This window comes from Crassostrea angulata, chromosome 5 (assembly GCF_025612915.1).
Source record: "Crassostrea angulata isolate pt1a10 chromosome 5, ASM2561291v2, whole genome shotgun sequence".
NCBI classification, from domain to species: domain Eukaryota; kingdom Metazoa; phylum Mollusca; class Bivalvia; order Ostreida; family Ostreidae; genus Magallana; species Magallana angulata.
In genome coordinates, this window is record NC_069115.1 from 29,807,010 (window position 1) to 29,828,789 (window position 21,780).

The 21,780-nt window shown below is 32.9% G+C and overlaps 1 protein-coding gene across 1 annotated transcript; it reads left to right on the forward strand.

The window, feature by feature from the left end:
• The first annotated feature begins 721 nt into the window (after window positions 1-721).
• LOC128183987 (caspase-3-like) lies at window positions 722-9,309 on the forward strand. Its single transcript, XM_052853237.1, has 8 exons — window positions 722-983; window positions 4,116-4,351; window positions 4,721-4,882; window positions 5,008-5,088; window positions 5,302-5,604; window positions 6,733-6,955; window positions 7,260-7,421; window positions 8,932-9,309. The coding sequence occupies exons 1-7, from the start codon at window positions 889-891 to the stop codon at window positions 7,411-7,413; spliced, it is 1,254 nt and encodes a 417-aa protein (XP_052709197.1). The 5' UTR covers window positions 722-888; the 3' UTR covers window positions 7,414-7,421; window positions 8,932-9,309.
• The last annotated feature ends 12,471 nt before the right edge of the window (window positions 9,310-21,780 follow it).

The window sequence follows — 21,780 nt, forward strand, 5'->3', positions numbered from 1 at the left end:
ATTTCTACCGGTCATATTGGAATCAATGCCATCATATTATTATTAATATTGGTATAGTACATGTATTGTATTTAGACTGCAATAACATATATCTGATTGGTGCCATAGAAACTGAGACAAAATAATTATTTTTTTTGCTTCGCTGTTCCCCTACGAGATGTTAACGATTCAGTGAATATTCTAAGATAACATTTCATATTCTAATTTATTTTGCATTATCGATTGTGGAAGTTCAAATTCAGACATTTAAGATATATAATTGTTTGAAAAGCGAGTCGAAAATAATAAGCTGAAATGGTTACAATTCGAGTTCATTTAATTTTTTTATCTCTACCGTAACGATTCTTTTTTGGGGTGGGTAGGTGGGACATGGGCGCGTTTGGTTGTTTGTTTTGTTGGCCCTGAAAAAAATATTTCTACTCATTTTCATTTTCCATCCATTTTTTTACACACCTTAACATAAGGACAGTGTGATTAAACTATCGAAAATAGCTTATCCACATGACAGGAATTTGAATAGCATTATATAATTACGATGGCAATCATTGTGTTCCATAAGTTAACGTATCTTCTTTTTGTTATTTAAATACGTTGCGTCATTGTTTAAAATATATATGTACGGTATATATGTATGTTTTGTAAACAAAAATGGAGGAGACCGCCACTAGGAAAAGCTGCATTACGCTGTTAAAGAAAATCAAAGAAGAAATTGACGGTGACGAGTTTCGAGCTCTTGCTTTTCTTGCTAAGGACCGTATTTCCGGCAAGAGAAGAAAGGAATATGAACATTGTTTTGACTTATTCAATGATCTTGAAAAAAAGGCTGTCATCAAATGCGGAACGGGAGGAAAAATCAACTTGGGGTTCTTAGAGCAGGCGTTTTATCTTATGGGAAGAAAAGATCTTGTGTCATTAATCACACCCAGAGTTGGAGAAGGGCCGTTGGAACATTCAGACGAATGGACATTTGTAAGCGAGAGAAGGTAAGTTTAAACTTGTTTTATTGACTCTATATCTATTTTTAATTACATATGAGTGGAATCCCATTACTGTGTATATGGCCAATTTCACATCTTTATTTATAGAACTGCTTAAATCTTTTGTATTTCAACACGCGTGATATGATGTCCGAATTTTACCTGATCATGATAAGTCATTATTGTAAATAAATTAAAAACCAACTTTCATTTTCGATAAACTAGCCCAAACTAGCATAAATGAGAATACGGCGGTGGACACGCTTTGGTGGATCCATGTCAGTGGGAGTCAGCATCAAAATTTATATTTGCAATGAAATAATATTGAATGATTACGTAAGGAGTAAATATATTTTTAAATAAATGAAGATTTTAGTTTTGATGGATGGAACCCGTTCGCTTGCGAAGCACGACCTCGGGTGTAAAAATGGGATAGAACTTTCCAGAATGGGGTAACCAAGAACGCGGGTTGACTAATTAACGAAAAGTGTAGGATGAGTTCATCATGCATCTCGAGCAAATACCTTAAATCTGACATCTTTGGTTAATATCAAAAAGATAGTAAATAAAATGGAACAATTTAATTCGATTTTAGTTTTGATGGAAAGAACTTTCCAGAACAGGGTGCCCAAGAACGTGGGTAGACTAATTAGCATCATTACGGAAAGTGAAGGGCGAGTTTACCGTCGGGCAGATACTTTGGATCTGACAACTTTGGTTTAAAATATGGAAATAAATATGCTTACAGTAGTGTTTTTTAATTTCATACATTAATTTTAAAATGAACAGATTGTGTTCTACGGCTATATTAACAAATGATATATGCATAAAACGGTTTATTAAATGAATGGGGAGGGGGGGGGGGGGGTTGTGAATCATAGTGAACATTGAAGTAAAGAGCAAAATTTAAAGAAACGATGCAATAAATACCCAATCACTGGTTTAAAATTAAAAAAAAAATGTTACTTTTTTCCAGTCAGCTGCAACAAAAAGAACTAACTAAAGGCCACGTACACGTATATATCATTCATTTCGGTTTAGATTTTTCATCCCTGTCCTCTCTTTTATTATACCCCCCGCAAACAAAGTTTGGGGGGGGGGGGTATAGAGGAATCACCTTGTCCGTTCGTCCGTCTGTCCGTCCGTCTGTCTGTCTGTCTGTCCGTCTGTCTGTGCAATCGTGTCCGGTCCATATCTTTCTTTTGGGGAAATATTGGAAGTTCTTACTTCACACAAAGATTGCTTATGACCTAAGGGTGTGTCATGACCTTGACCCAAGGTCATTCGGGCAAGGTCAAGGTCACTGGCAGAAAAAGTGCAAAATTCGTGTCCGGTCCATATCTTTCTTATGGAGAAACATTGGAAGTTCTTACTTCACACAAAGATTGCTTATGACCTAAGGGTGTGTCATGACCTTGACCCAAGGTCATTCGGGCAAGGTCAAGGTCACTGGCAGAAAAAGTGCAAAATTCGTGTCCGGTCCATATCTTTCTTATGGAGAAACATTGGAAGTTCTTACTTCACACAAAGATTGCTTATGACCTAAGGGTGTGTCATGACCTTGACCCAAGGTCATTTGGGCAAGGTCACTGGCAGAAAAAGTGCAAAATTCGTGTCCGGTCCATATCTTTCTTATCGAGAAACATTGGAAGTTCTTACTTCACACAAAGATTGCTTATGACCTAAGGGTGTGTCATGACCTTGACCCAAGGTCATTTGGGCAAGGTCAAGGTCACTGGCAGAAAAATGCAAAATTCGTGTCCGGTCCATATCTTTCTTAAGGAGAAACATTGGAAGTTCTTACTTCACACAAAGATTGCTTATGATTAAAGGGTGTGTCATGACCTTGACCCAAGGTCAATTGAGAAAGTTCAAGGTCATTGTTTCAAAAAAGCTAAATTCTGTCTGTGTCATGTTTTGTATTAATGGAAATATTAGAAGCTAAAAATTAACAGTTTTCAAAAATAAAGCAGTTGTTATTTATAGAAAATGGACAGTGAAATAGATTCATCCAATATTTTCTATAATAGCAAAAATACACGTGTTATGATTTTTTTCTTAGCGGGGGGTATCAATTGTGAGCTTGCTCACAGTACCTCTAGTTTATATATGTCCAGCCATGCAGATTGTTTTATATTTCAATTTTGAATAAAAGGTTAAGAAAGCAATTTAGAAAGAATTCGGACAGAGTACTAATATATATACAAAAATGAACAAAAAATTTGGTTCAAACTTCAACAAATTAAGCATTTTAATGTTTAAAGTGTTAATTCCCACACTTGCGCGGGATATCATCTAGTATACTTAAAAATGAAGACATTTTGCCAATGAACTACAAAATACCTTGCTTTCACATCTGATATTTCAACACGTTTTGGGTAATGTCCGTATATTATAATTGATTTATACATAATAAGTAATAATTGTGCAACTAATAAAAAAACTATACTGTCATTATCGAAAAACTAGCAAATTGTTAACTTATCCATGTCCAATCAATTGTGTACGGGGATTTACTTTTACAATCTTGTATTCCATACAACCTTCGGCCTCAGGGTGTATTGAATACAACTCTGAGTAAATCCCCGTAGAACCCTTAAATTGATTGAACCTGGATAACTAATACATGTAAAACTTTGAATTTTATAGGGTTATCATTACAGTCGAGCACGTGATCAAATCTAATTAAGCCCGAATTTGATAAGGTATCGACTGTAATAATCACCCCCTGAAAGTCAAAGAAATGGTTTTATTTACATCATTGTCAATTGTATATTCAATTAAAATGATTAATATTTTAACGTATTTTTTTAAGCAAACCCCGTTTGTGTCCTAACAGTGTTCATCAGTTGACAAATACCAATTTTTCAAGCATTGTAGGCTGTTATTACCACGCAGCGAAAAAAAACAACAACTGCGAGATGCTGTTGAACAAGCCAATTTAAGGCAATATGTCAATGATGAATTTGTTGATAAATTTAAACCGAAATTCGACTTAAAGTTTTATCACAAAGACACTAAAAATGTAAATACAGTGTACTCAAAATTTCAAAATGAACTGACAATCCTAGAGCTTTTACTGATTTTCAAATTAGTTGAAAAATTTGTATTACTAACTACGTATTGTTGGTTTTTAAGAAAAACGCTATACAATGTGGGAGAAGAAATCGGACAAGATGAATTAAAGAAGTTGAAAGCGCTTCTGACCGTTGAATTAAGGGTCGGAAAGAGGACAATGGATACAGTTAAGGACGTCTGGGATTGTCTGGACATCATGGAGGAAAGGCTCTTGGACTCGGAACTGTTTCCATTTCTGAAAACCGTGTATACGACAGATGAACGCCTACTAGAAATAATAGATGATTTTGCCAAAGGTATGTTTTTTGGGGTTATTTAAATACTATAATTCTTAGAGTACTATACTGCCGGTAACCCCAATTCAAAAACAAATGACCTTTTATGTCCCAAACAGATCTGGAGAAAATTTGGTGAAATATCTTCTTTAATTAGACAAACCCAATTAATATTTTTAAAAATCGTTTAAAATTATTTTTCTACATCATTTGTGGGTTCATTTGGGTGCATTTGGGTAAATGGTCTACGGTGAAATGGACAATTAAGGTTAATTTGCGCTACAAAAATATAATAAGTGGCAAACGAATGGTATTTACTTTGTTATCCTGGTCTTCGCAGAAACAACTCAACAATTATAGCATATTCAGTATAATTCTTATCAATATTAGGAAGTGCCTCTGCGGGAGCGACTGGTGGTCAGTCGATAGAAGAGACTCGCGCTCAAGAGGTGGCTGAGCATGTGCACCAACGTACCAATTTGGATACAGAAAATGAAACTACCTCGCAGTTGCAGTCACAACTTTCGGCTTATGAAATTGGAAAACAAGCAGGTGAGTTTGTGTGTAGTTTAATGCATATGTATACAAAAGACTTATATAAAATATAAGACGTTTTTTAATGACAAAATATCACTTGTAATTGATGTTAAATTGATATATGTTTTTTCTCGTTCAAGGAATTTGCATTATCATCAATAATGAAATTTTTTTCGACCGCAACAAACACCCACCCAGATGTGGAACAGATGTGGATGGTGGTAATGTTAGCTTTCTTAAATCAATTTATGTGATGAGTTGTTTTTTTTATTTTATATGTTGAATTGCCATTGAAAGGGGCATTATAATGACTAAATTTTACATACAATTTCAACTGTTCATCAATTCTGATAATTTAAATTGATTTAACAATTTATTGAAAAAAAATGATGTGACAATGTTGTTAATTTTTTGTTTTTGGTCATGAAATTCAGATTCACTTCGCGAGCTGTTTACCATGTTTGGCTATGAGATTGGTTTGCACGAAAATAAAACGTGCCTGGAAATCAGGCACCTACTAGATGAAGTCCGAAAGAAAGACCATAAGGACAATGGAGCCTTGGTAGTCTGCATCCTGAGTCACGGTGACTTTAACACGGTAACGGGTGCCTGTAGTACGGATCTCGTAATAGATGAAATAATGATCCCGTTCCGCGCTGACTGCTGTCCAAGCCTGTCGGGGAAACCCAAACTTTTCATACTTCAGATTTGTCAAGGACAAAAAACTCAGCGAATTGGTATGACAATATAATGAAACTGCATGTAAACATGTTGATATTGATAAATCAATTTTCTTCACTTATTCATAGCTCCATATTATACAATTCACTTGGCTGTGTTAACTATTTGAAGAAAAGTACAAATACTGCTTACTTATATGCTGAATTAGGCCGTGTGCCCCTTGTACATTATAGAATGTTTAACATTATTAAGTTTTGGAAAAATGTCTTAATTAGTGACAATTGTATAATTAGACATTGCTACGAAGTTATGTATATTAATTGTGAAGAACACGGTTATAAAAACTGGGTTTTCGATGTAAAGAAAATTCTCATTGACCTCGGTTTTTTTGATATATGGTCTAACCAAAAAATAAACAATGGTATTTTACAACTTGTAAAACAAAGAATTTTTGATCAGGCAAAACAAGATATTTTTGCAAATGTTGAAAATTCAAAAAAATGTTCTTTTTACAAATATCTTATCGATGGTATACATCTTCAATACTATTTAAGAAAATCTATTCCCATTATCGTCACATCGCCTGGCTATTGAAACTGGTAGATATAATAACACAAATAGAGAAAATAGATTTTGTCCACATTGCAAATCTAGTGTTGAAGATGAATTCCATTTTTTATTTGTTTGTCCTCTATACAGAACATTGCGCAGATTATACATGAAAGAATATTATTATAAAAAACCTTGTATGTTTAAATTAATTCAACTTTTTAATACTGACAATGTTAAAGATCTCTGTAATCTTGGCAAATTCATCTCAAAAAGTATGTTATTAAGGGACAACTGTATTACATAATTGTAGTCTTTTGTTTTCTCAACCTGTATATGTAACATTAAATGTTATTATCTGTACGTGCACAAGTTCTCCTGTAAATACACTACCACCTCATGTTATACAAATGTTATACTGATAAGCTGTAAAGCTTTAAAGAAATAAAGAATTGAACTATTATTTGTTAGACCTCTTGAACATTGTCTTTTCAAGCAATTTAAAGCTCATTAAAAAGACAATCCTTCTAAAGAGTTAAGTTAGAAAACATCATTTAATTAGTTTCAATTTAAATATAATAAGTTGAGGTATATGAAAATTTTCTTCAAAATTGTCAAATTAATCTGTTATCCAGTGTTTCATCCAACCGATGCTGTGAAAGCGGAGGGCGACTACAATTTGACTCAAGACAAGGCGGAAGTGACAGATTCTCCGACCTTACATAGGGGACCGTTCTTAGCAGAGGCTGATTTTTTAATCGCTTTCGCCACAATGCGTGGATATGCTTCTTATCGGAATGGAAATGGGTCTTTCTTTATACAATCCCTTGTAGACCTTCTGAGAAAGCGTTCACCAAGGTGAATAAATATGAAAAGTTTTAAAAAGAGACACAAATCTTTTCCCCTTGGCATATTTTTATGTCATTTATCTCCACAAATTTACCTTTATGAAGGAAAATTTCAAACTACAAGTTAAAAAGAAATCATTATTTACATAACCTAACAGATAAGACCATTTAGAAAATTGTGATCTGATGAAGATTATTCTCATACTGCGTTATGAATGTAACTTTAATACATATGCAATAATGATTATAATATCTAATTAATTAAAACATTTCGTCTTTAATGGATCGTTTACTTATTTGCATCTACTTTGTAGTGAGGATGTCGTATCCATTCTGGTGGAAGTCACTCATGACGTGAGTCAAAAAATCGGAAAAACTGAAGAAGGACAATATGTTGCTCAGATTCCTGAATCCATAATTCGCCTGACAAAGAAATTCTTTCTACATCCTATGAATAGCAAAGTCTAGACCAAACGGTACTGATAACTCAGACAAAATATATAGTTCTGTTTTATTTTCTAATACTTGGAATTATGCCATATACATATATTATCCTCGGGTCATTTAAACAATGACATGATTTCTTTTCATCAAGGTGATAAAGGTGGTTGCATTGCAGAAAAAATCATAACCCGCGTTAGAGGGTTATGTAAATTGTTTCAGCAATGATCGCAAACCTCATAACCCACATGAATCATTAAAGAAAGCATTTTATTGTTCATATTTACACGTTTCGCTGTAGGTTTCGACCAATCAATTAACGGAGCGTGTAGATTTCAGTACTGTTTTTATAAAGCTATGAGTTTTAAGAAATACTCGGTAGATGTAAATATAATGATTTGAACTTGGTTTAGGGTGGTATTGGACACTTCCATGTTATGACGTATTGTTTATCGAAATAAGCAATAAAACATAAAAATAAAAATAAGTGTAATTATATAAGTAATTTCTTTTCCAAATTGTGGCCTATCAGCGTAGCGCAGTGGGTTAGAGGGTTTACTACGAATCTGTAGGTGAAGAGTTCGAATCCCGCTGGGTGTTTTACAATTTTTACCATGCACTCCAAATATTCTTTAAAAGCTATTTTTGGTTAAATATTGTAAAATACGGCAATTCTTAACCGGTAAAAGTACTTCAATAATAATAATATACTTTAATCCATATTTATATCGAAAGATGTCCCATACTACCTTTATTGTATGTACATTTGTGAGAGTATTTTAAGAGACATCACACCATGAAATATAATTATTTCAGTGTATCTGTAGAAAATGTATGCCATTCATTGTAGATTTTTAATAAAATAATTTATTATATTTTGAATAAAAGAACAGTCCTGTCGCAGGGTGGCGTTGAGTAAAAAGTACAGCAATGGAGCTCGTCTTTCAGATTTTATTTATTAAATCAGTTTCTTAAACAAAATTAATGTATAGATCTCGATTATGGACCAAATGAAATACAAAACGGAACTGAAATATGAATAATATTTTTAGAATATAAATAACATTGATTTGTTATAAAATCTGTCCTTTCTGAAACCGATTTAAATCAACAAATAAAAAATACAACATGACTATTTTCGAAGAGAGGAATTCTGGTATAAGAATTTTGATCCCTAATACTCTAAATTTTTGTGAAGGACAGGCTATCGCGTCAATTGTTTTACATACATGTGTATTACTTTTTGTCTTTTAAGTTTGAGATCGATTTTAATCAAAATATTTTCTCAAAGTTTGAATATCATTATTGTAAGGAAACGCTTGTGAGGGTTAATCTCATTTAGTTACTTATGTTATTTGATGAAAGTAAAAACGTCAAATGTCATAGGCGTTCAGATAATTGAATTTCTTCACCAGTCCTGTCATTTTTATATTGCTAACTTACAGTTAAAAGCATTAAAAATTTCAAAAAGGATTATTTGTCTTTGTAGTGTTATTAGGGATTTTTCATTTAACACTTGCTTTATAATTTTTGTTTTATTTACAGTTGAAATTCTTTTGTACACCAGTTGGAGTCGAACAGCCGCTCTTTATCATTCTCGTGGGATCCATAATAAATGTTGAAACGCCGATTGGACTTAACCCGGTTTCTGTAATTTTACCATAAAGAGGACCACCACCCGAGTGTCGATCAGGTTATAGTACAGCCGAGTGTCGATGGAGATGTGCAGTGGTTCTTATTTATGCTGCTTGTAATTTCATGCCAGTAATCGTCCCAAACCTTTCTGGACTGGACATTACTAGTAAAATCCCTACAGAAATTCCGGAATTTATAATTGGTGGAAGACTAGTCTTGTTGTACATGCTTGCATATTTGTTGCTTTCTGTCGAAATAAATTATGAAAATAAATAAATTAAGAAATGACTGTTACATTTAATTACCATGTATGCTTTAATGGACATTGATATTGGGTACATATTTATGCATATGCCAGTATTTTTTTTTATTAGACATTAGAATGTGTATTAGAATAAGGTAGTAGAGAAGAGCGTTATTTTCAAATTTGTTCTTTTTTTGGGGGGTCAGGGGTTTTTTTTAACATACACTACTGACTTCAAAATCTACTGCAATTCCCGAAAATTGACTAATATTATCTGACATTGCTGTATAATCACTGTACTTACTGTAAATCCACGGAACATCTTCTGTACAGAGCAACTTTACTCTTCTGGACAGCACTATACCTACCTGCTAACCAGCGCTGTAACCCACTGTACAGAGCTATTGTACCCCACTGTACAGAGCTACTGTACCCCACTGTACAGAGCTACTGTACCACACTGTACCCCACTGTACAGAGCTACTGTACCACACTGTACCCCATCGTACAGAGCTACTGTACCACACTGTACAGAGCTACTGTACCCCACTGTACAGAGCTACTGTACCCCACTGTACAGAGCTACTGTACCTCACTGTACCCCACTGTACAGAGCTTCTGTACCACACTGTACCCCACTGTACAGAGCTACTGTACCCCACTGTACAGAGCTTCTGTACCCCACTGTACAGAGCTACTGTACCACACTGTACCCCACTGTACAGAGCTACTGTACCACACTGTACCCCACTGTACAGAGCTACTGTACCACACTGTACCCCACTGTACAGAGCCGCTGTACCACACTGTACCCCACTGTACAGAGCCACTGTACCCCACTGTACACAGCCACTGTACCACACTGTACCCCACTGTACACAGCCACTGTACCACACTGTACCCTTCTGTACACAGCCACTGTACAGATCGACTGTATCCCCAGAACTCCACTGTACTTCAATGACCTGCATTGTGCCATACTGTACACTAATGTACAGAGTACAGTTACTGACACACACTGTACGGCACTGTTACCCACAGTACCTGGACTGAAGTAAGTGTCCCAGGCAATCATACTCATTTTTAGCAGTTTCTAAAAGTAGAAACAACAGCTGTTTTTTGTCACCGTTCTCGAAAAAGTGATCTCTGTTACAACAGAATTATCTGTAAGGTAAGTCTGTTCGTGTGACGGTGTCAGACATTCGGTGTAGCTAAACAAAACAGATTAAAATATCAGCTTTATTTATCGAAATTTTACATCTGTCTTCTGGGTTTTTCTTCTAAAAATATACAGTACGTAGTCATTAAGTTACGGTCTGTCAATTAAATCATTTACTATAAAAATGGGAACAACAATGATACAAATATACAACCCAACAAATGATGCAGACGAGGCAGATAAAGACACCTTTTACGAACAGCTGCGGAGAGAAATTTTAAGGTTCCAAAACATGATATTAATAATGGGCGATGCAAATGCAAAAGTTGGAACTGAAAATGAAGGATGGGGAAGGGTCATGGGACAAGCAGGTAGGCACAATAAATGAGTTAATAGTAGCAGAGATGTGTGTTTTAAACAACCTTGTTCTATGTGGAACTCTCTTGAAACACCTTGACATATATAAACTCACATGGGAATCTTCTAATGGTAGGAATAGAAACCAAATCGACCATGTAATGGTAAATGGCAGATACAGGAGATTAGTATGCGATGTCAGGGTTATGCGTGGCGCAGAATTCAACTCAAAACACAATCTAGTGATAACGAAAGTAATGCTGAAACTCTGCAGAAATACAAAACCATCAGCAAAAATGGTCATCGGAGATGTACGACGTCAACAGACGGAGAGATAACAAGGTATGCCGAGGATTCCAACTTGAAATCAGAAACAGGTTCCAGCAACTATCAGGTGAAGAAAATGATATCAGCAAAAACTGAACACAGGTGAAACAGATATATAACGAAACAGCGGAAAAAAATCTTGGACCTGAGGACAAGGAAACATAAAGATTGGCTTAATACCGAAACATACAAAGTCATAGACGAAAGAAGGAAGCCAAAAGAAGAAATTGGAAGATCAAACTAAAAAAGAATGAGAGAAATTAAGAGATAGAAATATAGACCAAAGGACAAAGAAGTCAAAAGAATAGCAAAAACTGATAAAAGAAAAAAATCTTGGAGGAGGTAGCTTGCACTTCCTTGTGCGTCCTCTGGGGCACGGAGAGGAAAAGTAAGCATAATGATGGGGCCTATTTAGCAAATCGAGCATAATACAAAAAGGGAGCGCATGCGAGCACATCATAATACTTGAAGGGGGGGGGGGGGCATAACCCTAAAAAGGCTTAATTTAATTTAAGAAGTATTTTATTCAAGTATATAGATACATTGAAATAGATTGAACATCAGGCAAAATGCCTATTTATGTTCTCTCCTGTAGTCAAGGTATAATATGAGTAATTATATAATTTTATTTAAGATATATATACTTATATATTGCAACTGAATTTTGTATAATAGATTAATATTATAAATAGCATTGGAAGGAGGTACAATGCAAAAAAAATAAACAAAAAAATAGCTTATAGTAGGAAAATGAAAATAAAAAAAATAGAAAAATAATGGTTAATTGCTAAGGTTGAAAATATATGTAGTGTAGAGAAAAAATGAGAAAGAAAAGAAAAAACATGTAATAATAACAAAAAAAATGATAACAGAGTAGAAAAAAATGGAAAGTTGGGGGGAGGGGGGGGGGGGGGGCGAGGATGAGGGGGAGATCAAATAAGCAATAAAAAAATGAAAAGAAGGGAGTGTAAGGAAAGTCAGTGGTACCCATTTTGATACATTTTTTATACAATGTGTACAGTTTTACCTAACATACTTAAATCTGTTTGCACTTTTTATGTAAAAATGATTTTTATCAAATAATAGTAAGTTATTTGAAATGTTAGTTTATCACTTCGAAAAAGTAGATTCTTAATTGTGATTGGTATGGAATTGTCGTTCATATAATCAAATAGAGATTTTCTTTGGGAGGCATATAATGGACAGTGTAGGAAATAATGTTTAGAGTCTTCCACTTCAAGAAAGCACTTCTGACATAGTGGAGAAGCAATAAGGTGGTGTGAGTAAAGGTCAGCATTTAAGTTACTACTGTTATTTCTCAACTGACAATTGCCAAATATTTTCTAATCTTTTGCCATGGTTAAATAATTTATGCATACTCAGTTCTTTACTATTAATATTTTTGAGGCTGTTCTAAAATGCTAAAACTGTAGTTATATTTTTTGTATTTTGAGGTAGATTGTTCCACAATATAATTGTAGATTGTATAAAACTATTGAAGTAAAATGTTGTTCTTGCAACATGTGTGCGATAGATGTAATTGTTACGAAGATTGTAGGTAGTATGTGGGGGGAAACATTCACCAATAATATTAGATAAGTATTCAGGGGTATAATTATCTAATATTTTGAACAATAATATTAATTTATGGTTATATCTACGTTTCTTAAGTGTTTCCCAGCCTAATTCCTGATATAGGTATTGTTTAGATGAGTTTCGTCTAAGACCAGTAATTATTCGTGCAGCTTCAATCTGTATACTTTCCAATAAATCACTTTGTTCATCTGTACAACTGTCCCAGACTACATCAATATGCTCTAACACAGGGCGAATAAATGCAATGTAAATTTTAATCAATGATTCCCTATTTATTTTATATACAAGAATGCATAGCATGTTCAATCTTTGGCATGCATTTTCTTAGATATTTGATATGATGTGACCATCCCCCATTTGATTGCAAAGTAAGTCCTAAGTGACAATGATTATTTTTTTGGATTATATCGTTTAAAGTGTTACCAAAGGAGACCTGGGGATGGGTTTTTTCTTTCTAGAAAAGTTAACTTTTATTGTTTTGTTTGGATTAAAATCCACCAGCCATTGATTAGACCACTGTTTGATTTTTTCAAGATCAGCTGTTAATGATTTAGCTGAATTATTATCATTATCATCAACTACTACAAAAAGTGATGTGTCATCTGCAAAGAGTCTTATTTGGTTGCATATATTTTCAACAATATCATAAATGTAAATAAGAAAGAGGAATGGTCCTAACACTTACCCCTGGGGTACTCCTGCATTAGTGGTTTCAATTCCTGAGGAATAGCCCTCGATGACAACCTTTTGTGTTCTATCAGTAATATAGTTTTCTATCCATCCAAGGATTTCTCCTCTGATTCCATATTTTTGTAATTTAAAGAAGAGATCTTTATGCCAGACCTTATCAAATGCTTTTGATATATCACAAAATATGAACATAATATCTTTACCTTTATCAAGGTTAGATATTATAATATCATAAATTTCAGTAAGTTGATTGATAGTGGAATCAGAGGGCTGAAATCCTGATTGGTTTTTAAAAAGAAGATTGTGGTCCTTCATATAATTGTGCAGGTTTTTGAAAAGTATTTTTTCCAGTATTTTGCATACGGTTGCAATTGGTCTATAGTTTGAGGGGTCCTCTGGGTTGCCCTTATTCTTATATAAAAGTGTAATATGTGACAATTGCCATATAAAAGGTAATTCTTGATTTTGAAGTGTAAGGTTAAATAATTTAGCGATTGGATGCTTGATTGAAGGTATGATATTTTTAAGAATCTTAGGTGAGATACCGTCTGGGCCTGGAGGTTTGGTGATATTTAGATTTGATAATTGATCAACAACATTTTGGGCTGTGATGTTAATTCTTTCTATGCTGAGAGGGGGGCCCTGGGCCCTGAGGTGGAAGCCTGGGTTCATTAGTTATTTCTATATGTGATATGCTTGCAAAATGTTTGTTAAGTTCTTATGCTTTATCTACTGGGTGTATATGTATTTTACCATTTGATTTCATTGGAGGTGGTACTTTTTTTTATTGTTACACTTTGATAATGATTTAACTATTCGCCACCATTTACCAAGAAAAATTGATTTATCTAGTATTTGTGATGTAAAAAGGCTTAGCGAAGGGGCTCAACAAGGCAAGCTTGAGACGCATACTTAGTTTTATCTAATTTTTCATATGCTTTCGTCCCCCCCCCCCCCCCCCCGACACTCGTCAAACATGAATGCTTGAATTTCTTTAATTTCTATGTTGTTTATCAGTGAGGTCAAAATTCTAAGGGGTCGGTTTTCAACATGTTGGGGTTCGTAGATCTACAGGTCTGGAATGGTTTTCTACATTAGAAAAAGGACTCTACTTGTCATAGAATACTGATCCTTAGTCAGTTTTCTCCGTAGAAATTTGACCCCCGGGTCAATATTCTACGGGGGCCACTTTTCGTCGTTACACCGGCAGTTACAAACTAAACATGATTATATAAAATTCATGCTTATTTTTACAAATCAGATTCAATGTGCTAAAATAAGAATGCTCATCTTTTAGCTAGAGAAAATATCTTAAAGAACATATCATTTTTGTGATCGTAACATTTAATAACAATAAAAGTTAATAGAATAAACATATTTAATAAATTTAACGACCAGTTGAATTCTTCTCAATGTACAAATGTGTGCATAACGATAATGCTTTACACACCATAATGAATATGAATATCACAGAAAATATCATACTGAATTTAAAAAAAGATTTTATATTTTTAATTAATGGTACAATAGTATACAGTAGGGTACAGTGCCCTGTACAGTGGCTTTCAATGGGGTATAGTGGAATTCAGTAGAACTGTATAGTGGGGTACAGTGTCGGTCAGTAGAAATTGACAGTAGGGTACAGTGGCAGTCAGTGAAAAGTACAGCGAGGTACTGTAACAGTCAATATACTGTATAACAGGCAATGTCAGTCATTTTTTTTTAATATCATTGGATTTCAATTCAGGAGTTATATTTTATATATTTTTTCTTTTGAATAATTGCTATTATAGATTGTTACCTTTAAGCAATGTCCGTGATTTTGAACAGTAATGGAATCTTGCCAATTTTCTTATCAAAGGTCTAGCTGTTAGGAGTGTTTGACGATACCCATAAAAATGTGAAATGATGATATAACTAAGTCGGACGTTAGTATACGTGTCCCGTAGTTTACAAATGTGATTTGGCTTTCTTTTATCTTTTTTAACTAGTGTCAAAAACAAGATGTGCTCAGGTGTCGACATAGTTTTCTAAGGTAGGGGATTATCTTTCATTTTCGGTGATTTCTTTATGTCAGTGTCCATAGATAAGGGTCACGTGATCTAGGCATTTTATATTTTATTGGTGCAATTTTATTAGAACAAAGAAAATCAATTTTAATTGGCTGAAATTTACTAAGGATGCCCGGGTTTCCGATTTAGATAGTGTGCCATATCTTGGCCACTTTGATCGGAGACCTTAACGAAACAACATCGTTAACAAATTGAGCGCTTCTTGTGTCTAATTTCAGGTAAAATTGTTTTTGAATACTTGTTTAAAATTATTCTTTAGTTGTTTCTTCTTGAGTAAAGAAATTTTAGCTTAGTTTCTTCATTTCATTGGGTAAAAGTGTTTGTGTTATTATATTTCATAATCATTTTTTATTTTTATTTAGTTTTTATTGATGCATTTCTTGTCTGTTTTATTAAATACATGTACGTTCTAGCTAATTAAAAGCGCATCATTTCAAATATTATTTGCATTGTATTCTTTTACTGTAATTGTCTTTTATAAGATATTTTGAGTTAATCCTACAAATTTTGAAAAGAGTAAAGCCAGTTAGGCAATAACAATGCAGAGCGTAAAATTTTTATCACAAGTTTTACAGTTTTTCTTTGACTGATTGTTAAAACGGGGATGATTTAGCTAAATTAATGTTTTATTGAGTGGCCATGAGTTTGAATTATTTTCTTGTATTAATATATATACATGTAAATATTTGTCCATACATTAAATCCCAAGCTGTTATTTAGCAATTTGAATGTTTAGATTGCTTTTTATTTATAAAGGAGTATTTTAAAAATTGTTTGATCACTCTATTAGTCACCGATGTTTGGTAAGCTACGGCATCCATCTTGGTAATGCTTCGTGCAGTTTGTTTATAAGAACTAAGTACAGTTTCAGTCATATTGAACTAGGTACAGTTTGCCTTGTTTAAGAGTGGTTTTTAAAAATATCCCAGGAAATTAAAATGTAACGTTTATTTACGCAAGAATACCAATAAATTAAGAATCTATAAATAGTTACCTCTATGAACTTTCACAAGATCAATTGTGGCGTCACAAACAGTGCATTTTCCCGTAATTTTTATAAAAATGAGCAGAAGACACTAGTTTCTTAGTGGGTTTTTTTAATAGAAAAATATGTCCACAGCTGTCGCTCACGATGAAACTCACATAATAAATTGATCATGTAATATCATATAAAATATATTAATTTCGTTGTGGGCGACAGCTGCGGACACATTTTCTCTACAAAGAACAATGATGAAATGTGCAATTTTTCATAATTTTTTACCAAGTCTTAGAAGTATGCCAAAATGTTGAAGTCATTATTATTTTTTGATACTATTTAAAAGTGTATATCTTGGTACTTTATATACACACATGTTCAAGATGGCATATGTGTATTTTTATGAGATTTAAACAACATTTGAATTTTAGGGCAAATATTGGAGGAAACTGTACCTTTCTGTTGTGCCTGGTGACTTATTGTATTGTACTCTTTGATCGGAAACCTGAATTAAACAATTTTTTTAATTAATTCATCGCTTCCCTGTGTCTAATTTTAGGACAATTATCAAAAAGTAAGTCAAATAGTAGAAGAAAATTAACATTTATCCCTTTTTAAACTGTAAATAAAATGCCTTTTTTATTGAAATAAAAAAGCCCTATACATTCTTTTTTTTCTTTAAATGAAAAAACTTTACATTTACACTCTTCATAATTGTCGAATGATCTATTCAAATCGAAATAAAATTCGAGGTCTTTAAAAAAGTTTTATAAACTGGTAAAAAATATTTTCTGAAAAAAAACCTACATTTGCACTTTGCTTATATATAATTGACAAATGATCGATTGAAATATGATCAGAAGTCTATGTTCTACCTGGAGATTAATAACTTATTCAAGTTAAACTTATAAATAGCAATAAATGGTTAAAATTAACTTTTCCCTTCACGCCCCACTCTCTTATCAAACCTGGTTCTAAAGATTTGGAGTCTTTTAATTCTTACATTTGTCAATACCAAATTTTAAATCATTTCTTCATTGTTTTTTTCTCTAGATGCAGATTAAGGTTTTGGGAATTGCTTTTTATTTTTTCCGATAAACAAAATGTTATACATGTATTCGGGGCAATTGTAAAATCTCCTAAACAAAGCAGGGTAATCATTGGGTTAGGAATTACCAGCATGGGTCAATCACTCTTTGCATGTATGGACAAGATAACGTTCATCTGGACAATCAGGGGGCATAATTTGATGCACAATGACACAAAGAGGAAGAATAGTTATAGTTTAGGGATGGGGATCTCAAAAGTTAACAAAATATATTATCATTTCTTATTTCAGAAGAGATGATAGGATGTGGTTTAAAGACAACTTCTGGGGTTATTTACTTTGCACCATTTGATGCAATATAATGGCATTTGAAACAAGAAAATATATGGTTTAGTGGTGTGGATCTCAAAAGTTTTTTATAGATATCTGGTATTTCTCTGTTTCATGGAGTCATAACAATCCCATTGGGTCATGGCCTATATTATGTTTGATGCATCATAGTACATTAAGAATATAAAGACCCTTTCCTTCCTATTATAAGGCATATTAACATGATAAGTATCTGCGCTTATTTACATGTAATACATAAATTTAAAAGTTCCGATAAAATTTCTTTTTGAAAAAAGCTAAATAGCTTGAAAAAGCTATATAGCTTGGAAAAGCTATGTAGCTTGAAAAAAGCTATTCAGAGTAGCTTGGTTCAGCTATTTTGTCATTTATTTTCCTTAAATGTATAATTTTTTCAGCATGTATAAAAATAGTACTTATTAGAGTTTTCAACTTTGAATTGTTCTGAAAGCAATGCATGTAAAAGTTTATTAATCAAATTGTGTCTCCTTAAAAGACTTCGCACTTAAAAGTTCTACGAGTTGTGGGGCAATTGATTCATGACCACACAGTTACATCTTGAACGAAATATAAACGAGGTCAAATATGGTGAACAAGATAATTGAACAATTAATTTGTAATAATTCAGCACAACAAGATGAAATTATTCTTATCCATGCCTTAATGCAAACAGAGTGGTGAACATAAACCCAAATAATGGAAATATATTATTTTCTTAAAAGTGTTCAAAAACTGCAATGTTATCTACTTTTTTAATGGTCTGTGGTGCGAATATATGGTGTAACAACTTAAGTGAATTGCTATTTTGTCCATTTCTTAGAATGAATATTTTAGCTGCATATAAATAGCTATATAGCTAACCAAGGGATTGTACTGAACCTGTTATAAAACAAAATTTCAAAGGGGCAATATGGAGTCTGACAAAGAAAAAAATGCAATTAAAATGAGAGAAACTGAAATAAATGCGATAGGAAAGGTAAGGATAATAAGCTTAATATGAAAATATTAAAAGAAGATGATTCAGTATGCTGGCAAAGGGAGATCACTTATTTTAAAAGTGAAAGTAATACTTAAGTCTACCGGTGTCTCATAAGATGAACTTACCTGTATTGTTCAACACAAGATAATCCAATTAGAACACAATGAATTCCTTAGCTGATCACCACAGAAGAAAGGTGAATAGGCATGTTAATTAATCTTATTTTGCATATCGAAAACACATAAGTACACCACATGGAACGCATCTAGCCTAAGAGCGGGGTAGAGCTAGTACCCGATTATGTTGATGCGCAAAAGCAAATCTAGCACCGAGTTTGTAATGTTTATATGGACCATACTTTTTATGACATGAAATTTGAAGATTATTGATAAATTTGAAATTCACATGGAAACGGTTAAATTCCAGTTTGTAAATAAAAGCCGGTCATGTGTATTATGCGATGAGATATTATCCTTTGTCACGGTGATGTACCTAAACGGTTGCTATGGATAAAAACGACGTTCGATGTTTCTTTTCGAAAATTGAATGGTTGTTAGCTATAGTTGAATGATCAGATATAGATTGCATGGTTCAGGCCGCAAAATCAAGAAAAGTGTCCCAAAATCAAGTAAATTTTAAAAGAATCTGTGTGCACGGAACTAAGAAATTATTGTAATTGATAATGAATATAATTTGCTTAATAGCCTAATGAGTAACCAAATATAGAGAAATTTCTTCCGTGGGTGACGAATCAAAAGGCACATCAAACAAAGTTTTATGCTAATATTTTCATTTAGAAAACAGATTGTGGTGGTTCTGCATGGCCCGTGAAAATATGTTTAAATCAATTCTTATTAATAAAGGACGAAAAAAATGAACATATTAAATACTAAAATTAATGAACATATGAAGTATATTTTAAAAGATATGTATGGAATACACATGGATTTTGAAAGATACGGTTGCTATTTAAAATACTGGATTGTATAATTAGCACCGGCTATAAACTTTAAAACAATGCACCGGCTGCTAAATGAAAGTTTTGACAAAATGGGTGGAAAGTCACGCAAAGACTGTTTTTTTATACCCCCCCCCCCTTTTGAAAATTTCTGGACAAGTCTTATGTTTATATGTTTAGTTTCGATGCCAAAGTTAGTTAGCATATAAAGACTAAATTAATAGCGGGGTAGTCATCGCCTATTATGGCATGGGAAAGTCATTTTTTTAATACAAAAAATCAAGGAATGTTAAAAAGAGGATAACATCAAAGCTTGTCTAAAAGTGGACGTATGTGTTATGTATAATTCTTCGTAAATGAAATGATAGTTCCACACAGTGGCTTTTTAATTTGATATTTATATATTATGAGGATGTTTTCATTTAATTATGAATTGACAGGAAACATCTATATTGACCATTAAATAAGAGAGAAAAAGCTCAAATTTTAGTGATTTTTTTACTCAAATATGTTTATAGATTGAGTATAACAAAAGCCAACTTAATTGTTTTTGTATGAAAAATCCATTAATAAACAATAATAAACGAAGAACTCGAATAATTAATTCGAATATCCATAGGGGTTTTTTAATCTCGCCTGATTCTTAATATTTTAAAGATCGAATCTCTGTAAATATCAAAATTCAGTGGCAACGCATACTGCACATTAGTCACCGATTTTCAACTTATTTCCTATTTTGATACCATGAATTGGTGAATTGGTGAATTGAGATGCAAGACCTACCTAAACGGCTGCTCTGTGGACCGTTTGCCTTGGTAACAGAAACAAAAAATTTAAAGAATTACCATACCTTAAAGGTATTTTGAACACAAAATATAAAATATGGCAGTAGTTTCAGCAAACGGTTGCTCTGGGGACCGGTTGCCATGGTAACAGAAGCAAAAAATTAAAGAATAGCCATACCTTAAAGCTATTTTGAACACAAAATATAAAAGATGTCAGCAGTTTCAGCTATACAGAATAAAAGAATTGCAAAGGAAATATTGTGAATTTTTAAACCATTTAATTTTTTCATGGGAAAGGGAATAGTTTAAGTGTTACCATGGTAACTAGGTAACCATAAACATTCTTCATGGGCAAATGAATAGTTTAAAAATGTTACCAGTGTCACTAGACAGCACTTCAAAAATACATTTTTTATTATATTAGAAACATATACAGCTTTCAATGGAAAAAAAATGTAAACTCCTGAGATAATTTATAGATATGAAAATTAAAATCCAATACAATGAAAATGTAAATATAAAACATTAGATAAACCTACTTCTTGCAGAACGATTTTATTTTCATAAAAAGTTAAATTTATTAAACGATAAAAACATTGAAATCTATCATAGAGTATAGAAACACTGAACATAATTCAATGAATATCTAGGAAGTAACTTCATTAAAATTAAGAACTGCATATTGCAAATAAAAATCGGTGTTGTTGTCTTACAAGTAGCCGTAACATAAGTTCTTTCAGGTAAATTCTTTATAGTTCTATAATAAACGATAAAAATAGGACATTCTTAAAATTAAATTATTTTACACCCTCTTATTTGATATAAAAACTATTTTTGAAATGTCGCAAAAAGGTTAATAAATGTTTGATGTTTGGAATAAATCCAAACAAAAAAAATGTAGGAAAGATTACAAGGAATTTTTTAAGGAACCATAACATGTAGAAAATAAACTGAAATATACGACCACCAAACTGGAACAAAAATAGACATAAGAGAGTAAAAAACACCAAAAAAAAAACCCACAAGGGGTTATACTAAAAAAATGCTTCATTTAAATGAGGGTGCGATAAGGTGTCTTCTCATATTACCTTCAAGTTGATAATTCCATCCACAAGATACCTTTATTTTAACGATATTTGGTTTAAGAGAGTTTTGTTTAACTTGTATATGTTGTAAATCCGTTTTTTTTACTTCATCATATTTACCTATAACTTTAC